The sequence below is a fragment of the Dendropsophus ebraccatus genome, chromosome 1 (assembly GCF_027789765.1).
Source record: "Dendropsophus ebraccatus isolate aDenEbr1 chromosome 1, aDenEbr1.pat, whole genome shotgun sequence".
Taxonomy (NCBI): Eukaryota; Metazoa; Chordata; class Amphibia; order Anura; family Hylidae; genus Dendropsophus; species Dendropsophus ebraccatus.
Window position 1 is genome coordinate 83,932,501 of NC_091454.1, and position 21,182 is coordinate 83,953,682.

The 21,182-nt window shown below is 43.4% G+C and overlaps 1 protein-coding gene across 1 annotated transcript in view; it reads right to left on the bottom strand.

The window, feature by feature from the left end:
- Nucleotides 1-13,760, bottom strand: part of LOC138774916 (solute carrier family 23 member 1-like) — a 169,809-nt gene extending 156,049 nt beyond the window's left edge. Inside the window, exon 1 of the mRNA XM_069955723.1 lies at nt 13,682-13,760. Within this exon, the coding sequence (XP_069811824.1) occupies nt 13,682-13,738 (57 nt within the window). The 5' untranslated portion in view covers nt 13,739-13,760. The remainder of the gene's footprint in view (nt 1-13,681) is intronic.
- Between the last annotated feature and the right edge of the window lie 7,422 nt (nt 13,761-21,182).

Consider the following 21,182-nt stretch of genomic DNA (forward strand, 5'->3'; position numbering starts at 1 on the left):
CATTTTATGGTATGGGAGGTACATTGATGATCTCCTCCTAATATGGACGGGGGGTCCGACCCTGGCCAGGGAGTTTGTAGACTACGTGAATAATAATAGCCTCAACATTAAGTTCATTATTCTATAGGTCAGCCCGAACACAACCATATGCGGTTTACACAGATTCTCTAATGTTATATATATATATATATATATATATTTTTTTTTTTTTTTTATTTATTTTTTTTTTAATGAAATCCTTTTTTTATCAATTAATTATGAATAAAATGGGCCTATTGTGACTCTCATAACGTATGTGATTAGACACAATTGCTAAATGCTGGACATAACACATGACTACTAGTGTGCACAATGCATATCAGACAGATGAGAGAAACATGAAAAAAAAAACACGTTTAAAAAAACAAGGAAAAAAAAACAAACAAAAACACACAAAAAAACAAAAAAACAAAAACAAAAAAAACACCGCTCTGAGACATTACCTAGCGAAATATAGCAACTATGGTGAGTCCCTGAAAGAATACATCATCCTCATTACAGAGTTTTTATTATCACACAATTTTTTCAAGTTTGGGGACAGGTTTTATTTACAGCTAGTCGGTTGTCCTATGGGTGCCAAGTTCTCCCCTTCACTAGCAAATCTCTACATGGCATATTGGGAGGAGATCATCATGTACAACTCTTCTAACCCCAACCAGAACCACATTTTATGGTATGGGAGGTACATTGATGATCTCCTCCTAATATGGACGGGGGGTCCGAACCTGGCCAGGGAGTTTGTAGACTACGTGAATAATAATAGCCTCAACATTAAGTTCACATACCAGTTCGAACCGTCACAAATTTATTTTTTGGATATCTCTTTATGTTTCCAACATGGCAGAATTGAGACTGGTCTATATAGGAAACCGTCCGCTGGTAATGGACTGCTACATGCACGTAGTCACCATCCGTCACACGTCATTCGCAATCTCCCTATTGGTGAGTTCATTAGAGTTAGAAGGGCCTGCTCAAATGCAACCACATATGAACTCGCATGCACTGACCTAATCGCACGTTTATCCTCTAGGGGTTACCCCATGCACACCATCCAAAGGGCAAAAAGGATAGCGGAAAGCAAGAACAGAACCTATCATCTCAGAGACCGAAATACCCCAAGTACGTCTCCATCACCGGTAACCCCTGCTCCCCTAACCTTTTCCACACCCTATAGCTCACAGTTCAGACAAATAGAGCATACACTACGTAAATACATTCCCCTATTATTCCAGGATGGAAAATGTGAAGCCATTCTATCTGCAGGGGTTCGATGTGTGGCCAGGAGGGGCAGGACAATAGGGAACATTCTTTCACCCACAGTTGTCCATGAACACGAAGTACGAAAGGAAAACTGGTTGACTGTTCGAGGATCCCATAAGTGCTCCATGCCCAGATGCAGATTGTGCGGTCATATCCAGAAGAGTCTCACGTTCCAGTCGGTAAGCACAGGCCAAGTTTTCAACATATCTTCTTTTCTCAACTGCAACACCTCTTATGTTGTTTATCTTGCCTGGTGCTCTGATTGCAACATACAATATGTTGGCAGCACAAAAAGGAAACTAAAACAAAGGATTGCTGAGCATATTGCTGATGCATCAGCCGCATCACGTTTTAACTCCCGCAAAGCCATGTCAGGGTTAACTTGACACTTTTTTGATGTCCACCAGGGAGAGTGCTGCTCTCTTCGAGTCATCCCTATAGAACGAGTGTTTAAACCAAAACAAGGAGGAGATTGGGTCCGCCTCCTACGCAAGCGAGAGGCTTTTTGGATTCTCCGCTTAGAAACCAGGACACCCAAAGGTTTAAACTTCAAAACGGACCTATCATATCTATACTGATGATTGATGTTCTGGTTTTTTTTTGTTTGTTTTTTGTTTTTTGTTTTTTTTTTGTGTGTTTCTGTTTGTTAGTTTTTTTTTGTTTTTTTTCCGGTTTTTTTGTTTGTTTGTTTTTTTTGTTTTTTTTTGGTTTTTTTATCGTGTTTTTTTTTTTTTTTTTTTCATGTTTCTCTCATCTGTCTGATATGCATTGTGCACACTAGTAGTCATGTGTTATGTCCAGCATTTAGCAATTGTGTCTAATCACATACGTAAACACACCCACCCACGGGGCGTTCCCTTCCCCACTGCATCTAAATGTTTGGCATATATACCTGTGATTCTGTGAAAGTCTGTACTGCCGTGATCAAGGGGGTGTGTTTCCCCGAAACATGTAGGCCTACGTTTTTATCTTTTGTAACTTTTTATATGCCTCATAATAAAGACAACAAAACTTTTTTTGGACGCTGTGGATCTTCTCCTCCTTCTTACTATTCTGCTCATTGAGCCTGCCTGTGGCAGGCTCACCATAGCTTCTGTCTCCAACATGAATATTATGTAATGCTATGGTGCTAGGTTTCACTATGATGCTGATTATGTCGGCCTATGTATAAACTGTTCTGGCTATGAAGGCCATTAATTGCGATTAGCCAATAATCTGACAACAAACAGATAGCAACAAGAGCTTACCATCCTCTTGTCACGTCTCTCGAGCTTTAGTTTATTGACCTGCTGTAAATAGCAGACCCTGTGTATATTGCATTTTGTTATTATTAAAGTTTCTAAAATCCTTTGATGATCTCTGTCTAGTGTGTATATAAGTCTGTGATTTTTTCAGTTTTGTATAACATCGTGTCTAATGAAGGGAGCTAGACTCCTGAAAGCTTACAATCAAATATACTCAGTTAGCCTCCAAAAGGTATACCCAGGTTTCCACAGAGAGATATAAGGTAGTCATGTTGGCTGATAATTTTGAGTGAGCCTTCCAAAGTGAAAGATACTGTAGGCCAATGGGAAAAAGATAACAATGTGGAATCTTTTTGTATCTAAGGATGTCAGTGATTGGTTTAAGGGCTAAAAAAATGGTGGAAAGGGCGCCATAGGGTGATAACGTAAAAAACAGATTGTAGGTCGAACAAGTTGATAATAAAACTGCTCACCTGATGGTGTTGTGCTAAGAACACAACACCTGTATGTATCAGTGAAGAGAGAGGTAGTAGCCGTAGCAGCCAGGCTCCAAGGGTAGATGCCGAGATCCCAAGCCAGGAGATCAGGAAATGGAAAATGGTAGATGAAGTGTCGGATCCTCGGGGTAGGCGGGGACGACAGGAGCCAGAATGATGGCGCTTCACGGCTTCAGGTTTAATGAAGGAAAACGATGAATTTTAATGGTCTCATAAACAACTATGTCTCTCCTACTTGACAAAGGGGCAATTTATGCCTTGAAACGCGTTGTTTATGATACCATTAAAATTCATCGTTTTACTTCATTAAACCTGAAGCCGTGAAGCGCCGTCATTCTGGCTCCTGTGGTCCCCACCTACTCCGAGGATCCGACACTTCATCTACTAGTGATTGGTTTAAGTCAGGGGTGGGGAACCTTTTCTCTGTCGAGGGCCATTTGGAAATATACAAAATGGTTTTAGGGTAAAACAAAATTACCAACAATTACCAAAAAATGTAAACTAACTCACCCTTTTCAAAAGTTTGTTCCGACCGGACTTCCGAATTTCGGATTTCTTAGAATTTCATAGTTTAAAGCATCTATATGATACGGGGGTAGTGTATTTGGTTGAATTTAGGGCTCTACATGTCAGTAACATCATTATCTTTTCAATATCTCAGAGTTCTTTTTTTTTTTAGACTTCAATATTCACCATTACAGGGTCTATGCAGGAAATTCACCATTACAGGGTCTATGTAGGAAAAAGGGTCCAACTATAGTACTTGTATATCTGTACTGCACTTTTTTTTTAGAGTTTTATTCTACACACATGCACAAAGTATAGATTTGTGCCTCAGGAAAACACCTATGTCATATACACTCTCTCAAGGGTGACAGTAAAGTACTTGGATATCTGTATAGCACTTTTTTGTTTTGTGCACCCTTTGCTCTCCTATGCCTAATCTATCTACTGATCTATCTTTCGCCCTCTCTATTTTTCTTTCTCAATCACTATATGTTTCTCCTCTCCGCTTTCCTAATAATCTTTTTGTCTTTGCTTTGTAGAATATCTTCTCAGTACAGCAGCGTGCAGCAGCAGCATTTTGTCACTGACGAGCTCTGTGCACTGCTAACAGTCTCCTTCCTCTCTCCTGCCTCATGCGGTCCGCTCATCTTAAAGCAATACCGACGTCACACAGGGGGTGGGCTAGTGCAACATCCCTGCTGATTGGATGTGAACCGGGCATCATGGAATAGCGCTTTTCCCACCCAGAACAGTTCCTGCTTTCTCAAATGGCGGCTGCCAAATTTGGAGCGGACTTCCAAAAATCCGAATCCGACCGGACTCGGTCATCTCTAGTAGTTATGATGTTGCTACTCGCAACTGGTTTTATAGGTTTGCATCAGTCAGTCTGGTACGCAGGCAACTCTTTGCAACTGTGAGCTTTAAAAAGAACTGCTCACATGTGGCAGCATTATATCCAAGGGCACAGCATGTGGCAGCATTACAGTTAGGAGCATGGAGTATGGCAGCCCACATGCCATGCCCCTAATGGTGCCACACGCTGTGTCCCTAATTCTGCCATATTCCCGGCCCCTGACTAATGCTGTCACACGCCAGGCCCCTGACCAATGCTGCCACACGCCATGCCCCTAATGCTGCCACAGCTGTGCCCCTGATTACCCCACACTCCTGCTCCTAAAAGCCCCCCAATCATCAAACTCGAGCCCCCGGGACCTATAACTACAGAACTCTGTTGGCATACGCACCTAATCAGGAGGGACAGCCAGCGGTATGTGACAGCAGCGGTGTGTGCCCGCCCACCTCCACACCACTCTTCCTGACTGCTAAGGAGCACGCTTAAGAAGTGAGCAGGCGCACTTTATTAGCTGGTTGGCTGGGAGCCAGACTGGAGGACCTTGCGGGCCAGACGTTCCCCATCCCTGGTTTAAGTTATCGAAGTTTGTTGAGTGTTACTAATAAAACATCCTTGAAGATAGAGATCTTGTGGAATTTCTCTTGTTTTCTTTAGAATTTCATCCCGATGAGAGGAGTTGAGATGTTTACAGATTAGTTCTCTTGGAGGATCAATGTTTCTGAGTTTAGGGCACAAGGCCCTGTGGGCTCTTTTTACCACTAAGGATGTCCTTGTGTCTTGAAGCAGTAGTGGTTGAAGAGTGGAGATGTTGGGGTCTATAATTTGTATTGTAGAGACTGATTCCAAAAACTCCCTGTATACTTAGATTGTTATGTCTTCCTCTGTAGGTTAGTTAGCTGTTGAGATGATCTGGACAAGCATGGAGGGAAGATGAAGTAGCTGAGCCAAATTCAATGAGGGTTTGTTGGTGCCTATGTGCCTGACATTTGTTTTAATGGTGGAGAGTTTGGACATAACTAGCTGTAAGATATTATTTATGATCTTTTGCATGAGTTTCTGGGGGAGATGAATAGTTGTGGACAATTCTACTTGATCCCCTACTGCACAGCATCTGCCATCTGACGAGTCAGGTTGTTCCAGTGAAAATGTTTGTGAGCTGGTTAATCTTTGTGATCATGTACCTGCAGAGGAATGTTTTTAAGGAACTTCTACATTTCCACTGTGGGTTTTTATGTTTAGGAGTAAAGTATGAGCCTGATTTTCCTATTTTTCCCATGTTGAGATTAAGTTTTGAGACTTGTAGGGGAGGAGTTGCTGTATAAAGTCATTGAGACGTTGATTGAATCTGCTGTCCCCTTGGCCTCTTAATGCGCAAGTCATAGGCTTGGAGGGGTGATGACAGTTATAGAAGAAAGGTATAGTCTAAGATAGTGAAGGGTGGGGGTCACAACGGTTGATGTGTGGTCCCACAAGGCTTGAAAGTTAAAAGCTTTGTAACAGTTCTGCTTTAATGATTGACTGATTGTCATGGTTGAGTATGTGGCACTTCTGTGCTATGATGATTGTTTCGTTAAATCGCTTTGTATATAGGGCTTATTATTATACATTGTGTAGGTACTGGTTGTCAGCCAACAGCACCAGTTGATTGGAAAGTAATAAGAAGGACCACTGGGTGGTGCCAGATGGTTAGTAATAATGTTTTCCAATGGAAAAAATCTGAAAATAGGTAATATTTCTTTTCCAGATAGGAGCTAGTAATGTATTCTTTCTTGTTTGAAATCTATGGTGATAAGAGACCAACAGTTTAAGTTATATAGCAGTCCTTGGGGTGGCAAAAGGTGGATTTTTGCCGGATGGTTGCAGGAGTTGAGGATCAAGTGGGTTTTATGATCAGGGAATAATATGTGGTCTCTGGCTGATGGTGAACCTTATTTCCCTCCCAAAAGGTGACCAGGTTGTAGTTAGGGATTGGGCTGATGAGTGCAGTGTTCCTGGTCTGCAGAACTTTCTGTGCTCAGAACTTCTGCAGTGCCCAGAACTCCTGCTGGGGTTTGGTGGAGAAGAGGGCTGGGGGGAGGGAAATGGCAGGGAGGAAAATTGCTGGATGGTGTCACCTCCTGTCCTCCAGCTCAAGTTACCACTACCGGGTTGTGTGAGGAAGTGATTTGCATCGGGGACCATGCATGGCCTGGTACCTAGGTGGTGAAGTTGGTCCAGACTCTGAATGAGGAAAAGCCTTTTTTTCTCCAGTGCTTTTGCAGAAGCAGTTCCCCATTCGTCCACTCTCCTTGGCTACTAGCTCTGCCCCCACCCTCCCTATTATTTCTCAAACTTCATGTAGCATGCCTCCCTACCCAACACCACTGATTCCAAAAACTCAAAAATATCTTTAAATCCCAAAACTATTTCATCTACCACTTTTAAAAGATAACCAACTACCTTCTATTTCATTAAAAATTGCAACTGGGAATCCAAAACCTACAGTACAACCTAAAATGAGATACCACTAACTTCTAATTCCCTCTAATTTTTTTAGCTAATTTTTCCAATTTTGTTCTCGGTTTCCAACCTCCCTAGATGAGGCCCCTTAAGCTGCTTTCACACGTCTGCAACTTTGCAGACCTTATGGATGGGAAAGGCAGGTAATGGATTTGTTCCCCACCCGTGATGATGTGTAAATATTATGCCGGCAGCAGGGAAACTCTTTGAATTGCAGCAGCATTGTAGACTGGGGAAGGCTGGGATGGGCGAATGGGCAATAGGCAAACAGATTGGTGAGAAGGAAACAACTCTTGCCAGTGTCTGATCAAGCTTGATGCTAGACTGAGAACCTTATGGTGCTCAGGACAAAGTGCATCTCTCCTCCCCATATGTTTAGCAGCTTTAATTAGCCAATAAACATGCAGGTAAGGCCTGGCAGGCATAGTACCGCATATTGATTCTGAAAATGTCATCTTTCATGCTCTAATCTTCTATTTTTTCCATAGTAGCCTTTCCATAGTAGCATAGTAGCATTTTTTCCATAGTAGCCTTTGGAAAATTTTCTGCGATAGGTGAAAAATAAGATACAATGTATTCGTTTTTATCCCACACCACTCTAAGAGGCAGCCATTGATTCTAATTGGCAAGGAAAGCGTTCATTGTAATTTATTGTATTAATGAACTTAGCAGTTGTGGACCTGGCTTCTCAATAAAACTCTATCACTGCTAAATGGTTATCCCTGTCATGTCCTAATTAACAATTAACAAATTGTTACTATTTTTTATTGTTTTTAATTTTTTCGTTTCACCTTACTGCACAGACCCCTCCTATAGCAGTGATGTCACAGACAGATGCAGTCTTAATGTATATGCTGAACGTCTTATCACTAATCACTGATCACTGACTAGCTGTTTAGCCATAAGGCAGTATGGGCTGCTCCGGTAGCATGCTGTTTCCTTCGGAAATGGAAGCTCAGCACCCCTTTAAGGTTTTTAACGCACATGTAACGCACAGATTATCTGACAGATTTTTGAAGCCAAAGCCAGGAATGGATTTGAAAAGAGCATAAATCTCTGTATTTCCTTTATGACCTGTTCCCTGTTTATAGTGTGTTCCTGGCTTTGGCTTCAAAAATCTGTCAGATAATCTATCAGATATCAGTGTGTGTGTGAAAGGACCCTAAGAGGTTAATTATAGTGAAGCAGAGGAGTAAACATTTTCGTTTGGTATGAATTCCAATAGATGTCAATTGTATGCAACTTTCCAGCAACTTTCCACCCCATTGGATGAATATTTTGTATAATGTATGACGTATATTTGTACCCCTTCATGTAGTACATTTTTTGGCTAAAAGTAAAGGGCCTGAACATTGTTTTAAATTATATCAATGAAATGGGGTATACAACTATTGGAGTATAAATGACTGCTTCCTTTATACCCAAGATTTCTGGGAATCTGAATTTTCGAGATGAGCGAATAGTGAAATATTAGATTCGATTGGATTCGATTCGAATAGCTCCCGATACTCAACTATTCGATCGAATATTGAATTCCATGGGAGAAAAATCCTATGGGAGAAAAATCCTTGGGACCTGGAAATCAAGATTCGACGAATTGGAAGTCACCAAGTCCAAGACATCTTTAGAAAGTGATGCAGACACCTCTGGAATGCATCTGGGAAAGCAGGGAAGCAGTATTACAGGGCACGGTATTACCGAGGTTTGCAGTCCCCGGCAATAATGCCGATCCCTGTAATAGTTAATATTTAATTAATAAAACAAAGTTTCCTTCTAAAAAGTTATTTTCGTTGTTCAATAGCTTAATTAAAATGAATCCATGCTTTTGCAATTAAATATACTCTTAGTAAAAAAAACAAATATATAAATAAATATGTATATTTATTTACAGTATATTTATATGCAAAAGTATGTATTCGTTTTAATTAAGCTATTGCATATTGCCGGTAATACAGCTGAATGTACTAATTAATATTTTACTTTGATTAAAAAAAAAAAATGTTTCTTCTAATGATGTTATTTTTTTATCACAATGGCAACATTAGAAGAAACATTTAGATTTATATGTCCGCCCAGCTGATTGGCTGAGCAGACATATAAAGAGCCGGTCTCTTTACACTAAGCTCAGTGTGACGGGGACTGTCGAAGAGAGAAGATAGAAGACAGAAGATAGAAGACATCGGAGGGTGAGTAGAAAGCTTCCCCCCCCCCCCCCCGCACTACATCCATCCCAGCGCAAGGAAGGGGGGGGTCTCTTAACCCCTTCCTTGCTGGTATGGGTGCAGTCTGACATCAGTCTGGCCCCCAAGGGGTTAAGTGGGGACCCTTACTTAACCCCCTGGGGGCCAGATTGTTCAGTATGGCACCCAAAGGGTTAAGGGGGATACAATGCGTCATCCTTTAACCCCTTGGGTGCCACACTGTAAGCAGCGATCTGTAAAGATGTTGCCTACTGTAAGGTGCACAACACCACTTACAATGATGGGTGTTGTGCTCCTGTTTGTGTGTTTTTTTTTGTGTGTTTCTCCCTTTTTGTTTTTCAGATATCGGTAGCCTGTGGATGACGGCGGATTCGATGGACTACATCGATGACCAGCGATTGTTGGGATTTTTTTTTTAAATAAAATGGTCAACAAGGGTTGTGGGGGTGTTTTTATTTGAATAAAAAATATTTTTCACTTGTGTCGTGTCTTTATTTCTTAACTATATAGACTTAGTAGTGGAAGCCGTCTAATAGATGGAATCCATTACTAAGTCACGGCTTAATGTTAGCTGGTATAAAATGGCTAACACTAACCCCCCCATTATTACCCCAGTACCCAATGCCACCAGAGGTACTGGGAAGAGCTGGGTGCCAGTGGTCCCTGAGAGTCAAAATTGGCGCTCCTGGACTGGGCGGCAGTAGGCTGGTAATATTAGGCCGGGGAGGGCCAAAAACAAATGGCCCTTCCCACCCTAGTGTTACTAGGCTGCTGTTGCTTGGTTTTTAACCTGGCTGGTTATGAAAATAGGGGGAACCCTACACATTTTTTTTTTAATTATTTACTTAAAAAAAAAACGTCTAGGATTCCCCCTATTTTCATAACCAGCTGGGTTAAAAACCAAGCAATAGCAGCCTAGTAACACCAGGTTGGGAAGGGCCATTGTTTTTGGCCCTCCCCAGCCTTAATATTACCAGCTTGCTGCCGCCCAGTCCAGTAGCACCAATTTTGATGCTCCAGGACCACTGGCACCCGGCTCTTCCCAGTACCCCTGGTGCCATCGGATACTCGGGTAATAATGGGGTGTTAGTGTTAGCCATTTTATACCGGCTAACACTAAACCCTGACTTAGTAATGGATTCCGTCTATTAGACGGCTTCCACTACTAAGTCTATATAGTGAAGAAATAAAGACAAGACACAAGTGAAAAAGATTTTTATTCAAATAAAAACACCCCCACACCCCCTGTTGACTATTTTACAAAAAAAAATCCCAACAACCGCTTGTCATCGATGTAGTCCATCGAATCCACCGTAATCCACAGGATACCGATATCTGAAAAACAAAAAGGGAGAAACACACAAAAAAACACACAAACAGGAGCACAACACCCATCATTGTAAGTTGTGTTGTGCACCTTACAGTATGCAGCATCTTTACAGATCGCTGCTTACAGTGTGGCACCCAAGGGGTTAAAGGAGGATGCATTGCATCCCCCTTAACCCTTTGGGTGCCATACTAAACAATATGGCCCCCAGGGGGTTAAGTAAGGGTCCCCACTTAACCCCTTGGGGGCCAGACTAATGTCAGACTGCACCCATACCAGCAAGGAAGGGGTTAAGTGGCCCCCCTTCCTTGCTGGGATGGGTGTAGTGCAGGGCGGAAGAGCTTTTTACTCACCCTCCGATGTGATCTTCTCTCTTCTATCTTCTCTCTTCGCCGCCCCCAGCACATTGAGCTCAGTGTGAAGGGATCAGCTCTTTATATGTCTGCTCAGCCAATCAGCTGAGCGGACATATAAATCTAAATGTTTTTTCTAATGTTGCTATTGTGATAAAAAAAATAGCATCATTAGAAGAAACATTTGCTGTTTTAATTAAAGTAAAATATTAATTAGGACATTCATCTGTATTGCCGGCAATAGAGCTTCCTGTAGCAGTTAATATTTAATTAATAAAACACATTTTCATTTTAATAAAATTATTTTCGTTGTTCAATAGCTTAATTAAACGAATACATACTTTTTCAATTAAATATACTGTAAATAAATAAATATATATATATACATTTATTTATATATTTTTTTTATTAACAGTATATTTAGTTTCAAAAGCATGGATTTGCTTTAATTAAGCTATTGAACAACGAAAATAACCTTTTTAGAACAAAACTTTGTTTTATTAATTAAATATTAACTATTACAGGGATTGGCATTACTGCCGGGGATCGCTAACCCCGGTAATACCGTGCCCTGTAATACTGATTCCCTGCTTTCCCAGGGAGCAGTACACTTTATTAAAACAGCTAAATAATTGTTTAGCTGTTTTAGTAAAGTTAAAGCGCAACTATAATTTCAGTAGCCAAAAAATGAAATTCCTCAAATAAAAAGCCCACGTGTTACCTTTTAAAAAGAGCCCTAAACTGCGTTGATAGCTTCTGCGCTCACTGAGATATCCCCAGTTGTTTGGCTCAGAGGAATAAATGAATTTTTCTTCTGGCTGACTGAATGTGGGCGTGGCCTATCCCTCATCTCCCTGGCTGCGTCCCTCCATTCACTGAGCAGCACCTTAGCAGATGTATCACACATAGCAGGATCAGATACAGCCCCAACATACAGTATCACAATGTAAGATTAGATACAGAGCCCCAGCAGATGGTATCACACACAGTGGGATTAGATACAGTCATCTGCTCTCATAACACTGTAGGATAATGTCAGCCAGACAGGGGGAGGACAGGGGGACTCACCCACTCTCCCTCATGCAGCACATTGGAGTCATGGTGGCATGTGCCCCCTGGGTGAAGCACTGGAAACACTTGTCCCTCCATCCAGCTCTTCCCCTGCGCTGCTCCTCACACACAACACCCTCAGCTCTGCTTAGTCACCTCTGTGAGGGGAGGGGGGAGAATGTGCTGCTAGGAGGTGAGGGGAGGGGGGGAGGAGGTTTTGTTTATGTGTGTCAGGACTGTTATCTGATCCCCCCTTCACAGTCCGTACACTCAGGACGGATCTGCAGGGAGGGGGCGTGTCCAGCAGGAATGCAGAAATAAGTCAGAGCCAGACAGAGCTGTAAGGGCATAGTCAGCCTTATGTATTTAAAAAACTGTTCATTTTAGGTTATTAATGTGTATTGCAAAAAGTCTTATCATGACCTAAGCTAAGTAAAACTGAATGGTCAAAATATTTTATAGTTGCGCTTTAATTTAGATTCGAATATTCGATCAAATATTCGATCAAACTCGAATCTTTCAAAAACTGCTGCATTCGATCGAATAGCTATTCGATCGAATACTATTTGCTCATCTCTACTGAATTTACTTTATGAAAGCCAAATTTTGACAGAGCGCTGAACCAAACAATACATAATATAATTAAAGTATATTTTGAAATCACAAATTGTGACTAGGTAACATAACATCTCTTGACACTATACCTGGCAACAGAGATAAACAGATGTGCTGGGATTTAATTTACAGATTGCTTCTTTCATTTTTTTTTTCTTTTTTATTTAACAAATGAGAAAAAGAGAGCTTGAATTTTTGGCAATGAAAATGAGAAATGTTGAAATAAAATGTGAACCTGTCCAAAATGGCTCACTCATTGCTAAAATAATATAAACAGCTCTCTTACAGATGAACAAAGTGTTTGGGTAAATTTCTATTTTCTTCTTATTCTGAATGTTTTCTAACCAGAAAATCTGTCCTTAATGTCACAAATATAAAAAGCATATTATCTGTCTAGCTATCCTCAGGTCGCAGTTGAGTGCGGGTGCCAGCAGCAACACCTCGATAGGTGAATGCTATACAATCCTAAAATTAGCCGCACTGGGATGCAAAAAAAAGCTGGTAGTTTTAGGGTCCTATTCCACGGGCCGACCAATAATGATTGGCTGAGCGGCCTGTCAGCTAAGACAGGCCGCACCAAAGCTGCTGCTGCGCGCTGGACCAAGAGGAAGAGTAGCGCAGTTGAACATCTGCAACATGCTTAGGTAATGTATTGTGCTTGTAGAATCATCGCTCGTCCACCGTGCATCAATATTCCACGCAACAATGTGCGGTGGGTGCCCGATGATTTTAGGTTTGACCCTAAATAAACGATCAGCCGATGACACGATCATCGGCTGATTGTTGTCTCTATTCCATGAAGCAATTCGCTCCGTGGAATAAGTCCCTTTTTGACCCATAGAAAACAGTGACATTTCAATCCAAACTATGTGGACTTTCCTCAAGCAAGGTGCTTGAAGAAAGTCCACATAGTGGGGATTGAAATGTCTTTTAGAAAGGCCACCTTTTAGAAAGTCCATATAGTGTGGATTGAAACGTCACTGTTTCCTAGGGGTCAATACAACTACCACCTTTTTGAGGATTATATATCTTTCCATCTGCCTATGTCATTTATTTAACAACAATCTAGTGGTTTAAATATGACAATCCACAGTGACAGAAATGTGTTTGAGTAAAAAAAAATAATTATAATAGATAGACATCCATGTGCAACTCTATTAAGACATTGTTATATTTTAGCCATCTACACATGGGTTATATGGGTTCCGTGTTTGAAATTAGTTTTCATGAACTTACCTCAGTCTGGCCTTTAATTTCTTCATTAACAAACATATTCTCTTTATCAGAAGTCATCTTCCAGGTGTTGACCACAACAATCTACAGTCAATCTCCATCTGTAGACCTGACATGCATATTGCAAACAGTGAGAACAAAGCCTAGATGCAGCCTAATATTCTTAATCATTGACATGTTTTGCTCTTTTCTTCTCTCCACATAATTGCTTTTGATCACTGGGTTTATTGTTCTAGCTAATGTTTATCTTTAACTGAGTTAAATCACAGTAGACAGTCAGGATATCATTGAATAAAAATTAATCATTATAGAGAACAAAAGTAGTTAGGCTGTATTTAATTGAAAAGTCAATAATTAAATACCAAATTGTATCATCAAGGCTTTGTTTGAGATAGACTCTTTGGGGGTTGACACACTGCACATCAATTATTGAATTTAGGTTCAGTTTTTCAACTTTGCTAGAGTGCTGAGACTTTTGTCAGTTTGTGTAAATTATACAGGGATCCACAAACCAGCTGTTCCATCTTTGTGAATATGATTTTTTTTTTCCTTATATTTTAAATACCATATATACTGTTGAGAGAAACCTCCTCTGGAGATCACAGAATAACCCTTACAATCAGAGCTCCATCAAGTCAAGGTGACAGCTTGTTCAAGGCACATTACAGCAGAGATCCCAAACCAGTGAGTCTCAGCTGATGCTAAACTTTTCATAGAAACAAAGAAGATTGTCGGCAGAAAAAGACCTCTGGATCCATCTGGCCTTTTAGCTTTTCCCTTCTTATTATCTTAGAATTGATATATGTTTATCCCAGGCATGTTTAAATTCTGTTATTGTAGATTTACCAACCACATCTGCTGGAAGTTTGTTCCAAGCATCTACTACTCTTTCAGTAAAGTAATATTTTCTCACGTTGTCTCTGATCTTTCCCCCAACTAACCTCTCACTGTGTCCTCTTGTTCTTAAGTTCAGTTTTCTACTAAAACACTTCCCTCCTTAAGCTTATTTAGTTCTTTAACATACTTAAAGTTTTTGATCATGTTCTCTCCTTTCCTTTCTTTCCTCCAGACTATACAGATTCAAATCCTTAAGTCTTTCCTAATATGGTTTATGCCTGACACCTCCACCATTTTTGTAGCCCGTCTTTGGACCCATTCTATTTTTATTAATATCCTTTTTTACGTGAGGTCTCCAGAACTGGACACAGTATTCCAGATGTGGCCTCACCAGAGCTCTATACACAATCTCTCTCTTCCTACTGGTTATACATCTAGCTATACACCCCAGCATACAATTTGCTTTCCCATCGCCTGGTTGCACTGGTGACTCATTTTAAGGCTGTCAGAAATCACTACCCCTAAATCCTTCTCTTCTGCAGTCTTTATCAAAACAGAACTGCAAATATGATACTTGGATAGAGGATTTCTCCTCCCCAAGTGCATTATTTTACATTTGGAAACATGGAACTGCAGTTTCTATTGTTTGGGCCACTTATCTAGCAACGCTAAATCATTTTCCATATTACTGACACCTCCAGGAATATCCACCCTATTGCACCCTATTGCACTTTTGTGTCGTCAGCAATCAGACAACCCTTACCTACCAAACCTTCTTCTATGTCACTTACAAACATATTAAAAAGAACTGAACCCAGAACAGACGCTTGTGGCACACCACTTATAACCAGTCTCTGCTCGGAATATACACCATAAAACAACAACCCTCTAATATCCTTCAGCCAACAACAAATCCACTGAACTATCCAGGGATTAAGTCCAATTTTCTCCAACTTCTCTATCAGCTTTTTATGTGGACCTGTATCAAAGGCTTTGCTGAAGCCCAGATAGGCGATATCAACAGCACCACCTTCATCCAGCACCTTTGTGGAATAATCAAAGAAAAAACAATAAGGTTAGTCTGACATGATCTGCCCATAGTAAAGCCATGCTGGTTTGGATCCATCAAATTATTGATTCTTAGGTGATCCATTATTCCAAATATTTTCTGATTTACTTCAGGTGTAACCACATACAAGAACAGCGACTTCTGTCAAAGGCGGAATATCCTCCTCCAGTACACCAGGGTTTCTCAACCTATAGTACGCGTACCCCAAAGGGTAAGTGGATCAGGTTGAGGGGGTACGCAGGAGCAGGGCTGGGAGAAGTCTGGGAGTAGGTGCGGAGGGCGGCAGTGAAGGAGCTGAAGGCGCACATGTCTGTGCACTGTGCCTGAGCTCATTTGTCTGCTGCAGCAGTGCGGAGCTGGTGGTGGTGGAAGAGGAAGCTGTGTGGTGCGGTGGCTGCAGCAGCTTCTTGTGGACCCCGATCACAGTGCAATACATGTACTGCGGGCTCTGTCAGTAGGGGAGCCGAGGAGGCACTGCCGCCTGCAGAAGCATCCAGCCAACAAGTGTCTCCCTGGGAAGAGGTGGCTGATTCTGGACCTGGTAGAGCTGCTGGAGGCCAAAAAGCACCACTAATGATGTAGGTAGTGTGATTTTGGGGGTTGCTCAAAGACTGGGGGCCCACTGATAGAGGTTTTACTTGTTCCCCGATATGTCCCGATAAACCCTGCCCCCTGAAAGAAAGCCCCGCCCCCGGTGCCAGCCGCGGGTGGTGTGTTAACTCTCACTGCAAGTTAGAGGTCACCCAGCTATCCAATATATTGTATAAGTGAGGTCACCCAGCTATTCAGCATCTTATACTAAGCATGATGTGGTCACTCAGCTTTCCCAGTATCCTGTTCTCAGTATAATGTGGTCACCCAGCTTTCCCAGTATCCTGTTCTCAGTATGATGTGGTCACCCAGCTTTCCCAGTATCCTGTTCTCAGTATATGGTCACCCAGCTTTCCCAGTATCCTGTTCTCAGTATAATGTGGTCACACAGCTTTCCCAGTATCCTGTTCTCAGTATAATGTGGTCACACAGCTTTCCCAGTGTCCTGTTCTCAGAATGATGGAGGTCACCCAGCTTTCCCAGTGTCCTGTTCTCAGTATGTTGGGGGTTACCCAGCTTTCCCAGCATCTTGTACTCAGTATGCCAATGTCCTGACCTGGTAATGCTGGCTGGTGTGAAACAACTCCCAGCATGCCCAGACAGATGGAAGTTTTCCCCACCTGCAGAGTCCCAGGAAAGGTGATGCACTAACATTTACACTTGGGCGTTATTGTTGCGTTTCGTCTTGATTCTAAATAGGAGACATGAGAGTTCCTCAAGCAAGACGAACAAAAAAAACACATGTTAAAATACAAAAAGTACAGCCTCACTTTACTTTATGTAGGAAAGCTGTGTGATCAATAGTAGCTGCTTCTCACCAGGCTTTCTAAGGCTCCTGCATGGCTATCCTATTTGATAAGTATTGTACCCTGGATGTAGTGAAAGGAGGGGTGACTGTACCCTGGGTGTAGTAACAGGAGGGATGGCTGTACCCTGGATGTAGTGAAAGGAGGGGTGACTGTACCCTGGATGCAGTGACAGGAGGGGTGACTGTACCCTGAGTGTAGTGACAGAAGGGGGGACTGTACCCTGGGCGTAGTGATAGGGGGGTGACTGTACCCCAGGTGTAGTGACAGGAGGGGTGACTGTACCCCGGTGTAGTGACAGGAGGGGTGACTGTACCCTGGGTGTAGTGACAGGAGGGATGGCTGTACCCTGGATGTAGTGAAAGGAAGGGTGACTGTACCCTGAACGCAGTGACAGGAGGGGTGACTGTACCCCGGGTGTAGTGACAGGAGGGGTGACTGTACCCTGGGTGTAGTGACAGGAGGGATGGCTGTACCCTGGATGTAGTGAAAGGAAGGGTGACTGTACCCTGGATGCAGTGACAGGAGGGGTGACTGTACCCTGGGTGCAGTGACAGGAGGGGGGACTGTACCCTGGGCGTAGTGATAGGGGGGGTGACTGTACCCCGGGTGTAGTGACAGGAGGGGTGACTGTACCCTGGGTGTAGTGACAGGAGGGGTGACTGTACCCTGGGTGTAGAGACAGGAGGGGTGACTGTACCCTGGATTCAGTGACAGAAGGGGTGACTGTACCCTGGGGGTAGTGACAGGAGGGGAGACTGTACCCTGGGGGTAGTGACAGGAGGGGTGACTGTACCTTGGGTGTAGTGACAGGAGGCATGACTGTACCCTGGGTGTAGTGACAGGAGGGTGACTGTATCCTGGGTGTAGTGACAGGGGGGGTGACTGTACCCTGGATTCAGTGACAGGAGGGGTGACTGTACCCTGAATTCAGTGACAGGAGGGGTGACTGTACCCCGGGTGTAGTGACAGGAGGGGTGACTGTACCCTGGGTGTAGTGACAGGAGGGGTGACTGTACCCTGGGTGTAGAGACAGGAGGGGTGACTGTACCCTGGATTCAGTGACAAGAGGGGTGACTGTACCCTGGGTGCAGTGACAGGAGGAGCCATCCCAGCTTTAGTGCAATGAACCAAGAAAAAAAATATCAAACAAAATTTTGGGGCCAGGACATTGCCATCATTCAGCAATACCCTAACCAAACACCTTCTGTCTCAAGAACAGACTCCTTAGGGCAGGGCTTGGTGATGCTGATCATCACTGATTGATCCTCAGTGACTGCTGAGCCCACCTTCCCCCAACTCCGCCCACTAGCCTTGTCCTGGCACAGTTCCCTATGCAGAGAGGCTGAACGCAGAGGATGGAACTAGCTGCATGAGAGGACCATACCTGGCTATATGAGGCAGGGCCGGCGTCAGCACAGGGCTTACCTGGGCAAGTGCCAGGGCCCACTGCATCTCTAGGGGCCAAGAGAGGGAGAGGGGCACGGTTTTCTGATGTTGGGCCCGCTCACTGTGGTGCAGGTTGAGAAGTAAACATCAGAAGACACAGGAGATGGAGCAGGACCGACACAGAGAGAGAAAAGGGTGAAGGACCTGATCACATGACCTTAAGGTCCTCAACCTCACAGTGTGGAAGAGGGAGAAGACTGAGCTGTAACTGCTGTGTGTCAGTGTCTGAGTGTGTCAGTGTCAGTCAGTCAGTATCTATGTCAATAATGTATGTTTGTACATGTTAGTGGTGTCTCACGTTATTGTGCATAGTGTGTAAATGAGGGGCCCGCTGAGGCTCGGTCACCCAAGGGCCCAAAAAAACCTGCAGTCAGCCCTGATATGAGGGCATACCTGGCTACATGGGGGAGGTATCTGCCTACATGGGGGAGATATCTGACTACATGGGGGCGGTATCTGACTACATGGGGGCGGTATCTGACTACATGAGAGAGGTATCTGACTACCTGAGGAGGTAGCTGACTACATGGGGAGGTATCTGGCTACATGGGGTATGTATCTGACTACATGAGGGAGGTATCTGACTACATGGGGAGGTATCTGACTACATAAGGAGGTATCTGACTACATGGGGGAGGTATCTGACGACATAGTGAGGTATCTGGCTACATGAGGAGGTATCGGACTACATGAGGGCAGGTATCTGACTACATGGGGAAGGTATCTGACTACATGGGGGAGATATCTGACTACATGGGGGGAGGTATCTGACTACATGGGGGGAGGTATCTGACTACATGGTGAGGTATCTGACTACATGGGGGAGGTATCGGACTACATGAGGGCAGGTATCTGACTACATGGGGGAGGCATCTGACTACATGGGGGGAGGTATCTGACTACAATGGGGGAGGTATCTGACTACATGGGGAAGTATCTGACTACATAGAGGGAGGTATCTGGCTACATGGGGAGGTATCTGGCTACATGGGGAGGTATCTGGCTACATGGGGGAGGTATCTAACTACATAGGGGGAGGTATCTGACTACATGGGGGGAAGTATCTGACTACATGGAGGGAGGTATCTGGCTACATGGGGGAGGTATCTGGCTACATGGGGGAGGTATCTGGCTACATGTGGAGGAGGTATCTAACTACATGGGGGAGGTATCTGACTACATGGGGGAGGTATCTGACTACATGAGGGGAGGTATCTGACAACATGGGGCAAGTATCTGATTACATGTATCTGTCTTCATTTTTTAGCCATTTTTCTGATAGAAAATTTGTATTACCCTTAAGAGAAATGCCCTTGAGAGTGCACTAGAAAATGGGCCAAAGTGACATCAGTTGCCCAAAGTCATATTTTTCATATTTTCAACTTGATGCCCACTTTTATGCCAACCATTAGTTTGGACCATGTTCTACTGCATTCCCTTCAGGGCACCTCACTTAGGGGTAAATTATGATTAAATTTCTGTTATTAAAAAAGGCTAAACAATCCTGTGAATAAGAAACCAACTTCACCATCTTACAGATTAGTCAGTCTGGGACTGCTGATAGCAGGAGCGTAACTAGAAATGGCTGGGCCCCATAGCAAACTTTTGATTGGGCCCCCCTACCCCGAATCCAACCCCACCCCCAACCGAACACTACGCCATCAACACACCCAGATCTACACAAACTCTGTACTCCACATAAATTACAGTGCAGTTATGTTAAGTGACTCACAGGGGACATCTTCTCTCATCAGAGTTGTTTCCTTTTTCATCATCTTCTCCATCTGCCCTGGGTCATCATGAGAACTTCTCGGAGCCATGAATCCACAGAATCTGCCAGAGAAACATATTAGGCTCCTCACTCTGGCACCATCCTCATCTCTCTACAAACTGCACATCTGTTTTGGCCCCTTTGTGCCCTCTTTCAGTGGGTAGCCCTGACTCGTTGTAGTATATAAATGTATCTATCCTTTATAGTAGATGCCCCCCTCTGTGTAGACACCTTATAGATGGTCCCTTGTTCAGTCCTCCATATAGATGGCCCCATGTGCATCTACTATAGTAGAGATCCCCCTCTGTGTAATGCCTTTATAGTAGATGACAACCTCTGTGCATCCTCTACACCAGGGCTAGGGAAACTTGGCTCTCCAGCTGTTGCAAAACTACAACTCCCATCAAGCCTAGACAGCTAAAGCTGTAGTTTTGCAACAGCTGGAGAGCCAAGATTACCTCTGTGTAGTCCCCTTATATATGACCCCTTATGTTGTCCATTCCCTCATATAGCCCCTTATATTGTCCATTCCCCAATATAGCCCCTTATGTTGTCCATTCCCCATATAGCCCCCTTATGTCGTCCATCTCCAGCCCCTATATAGCCCCCTTATGTTGTCCAGCTCCCCCATATAGCCCCTTATGTTGTCCAGCTCCCCCATATAGCCCCTTATGTTGTCCAGCTTCCCCATATAGCCCCTTATGTTGTCCAGCCCCCCTCCATATAGCCCCCTTATGTTGTCCAGCTCCCCCATATAGCCCCTTATGTTGTCCAGCCCCCCCATATAGCCCCCTTATGTTGTCCAGCCCCCCCATATAGCCCCATTATGTTGTCCAGCCGCCCGATATAGCCCCCTTATGTTGTCCAGCCCCCACATATAGCCCCTTTATGTTGTCCAGCCGCCCCATATAGCCCCCTTATGTTATCCAGCTCCCCCATATTGCCCCACTATGTTGTCCAGCTCCACCATATAGCCCCCTT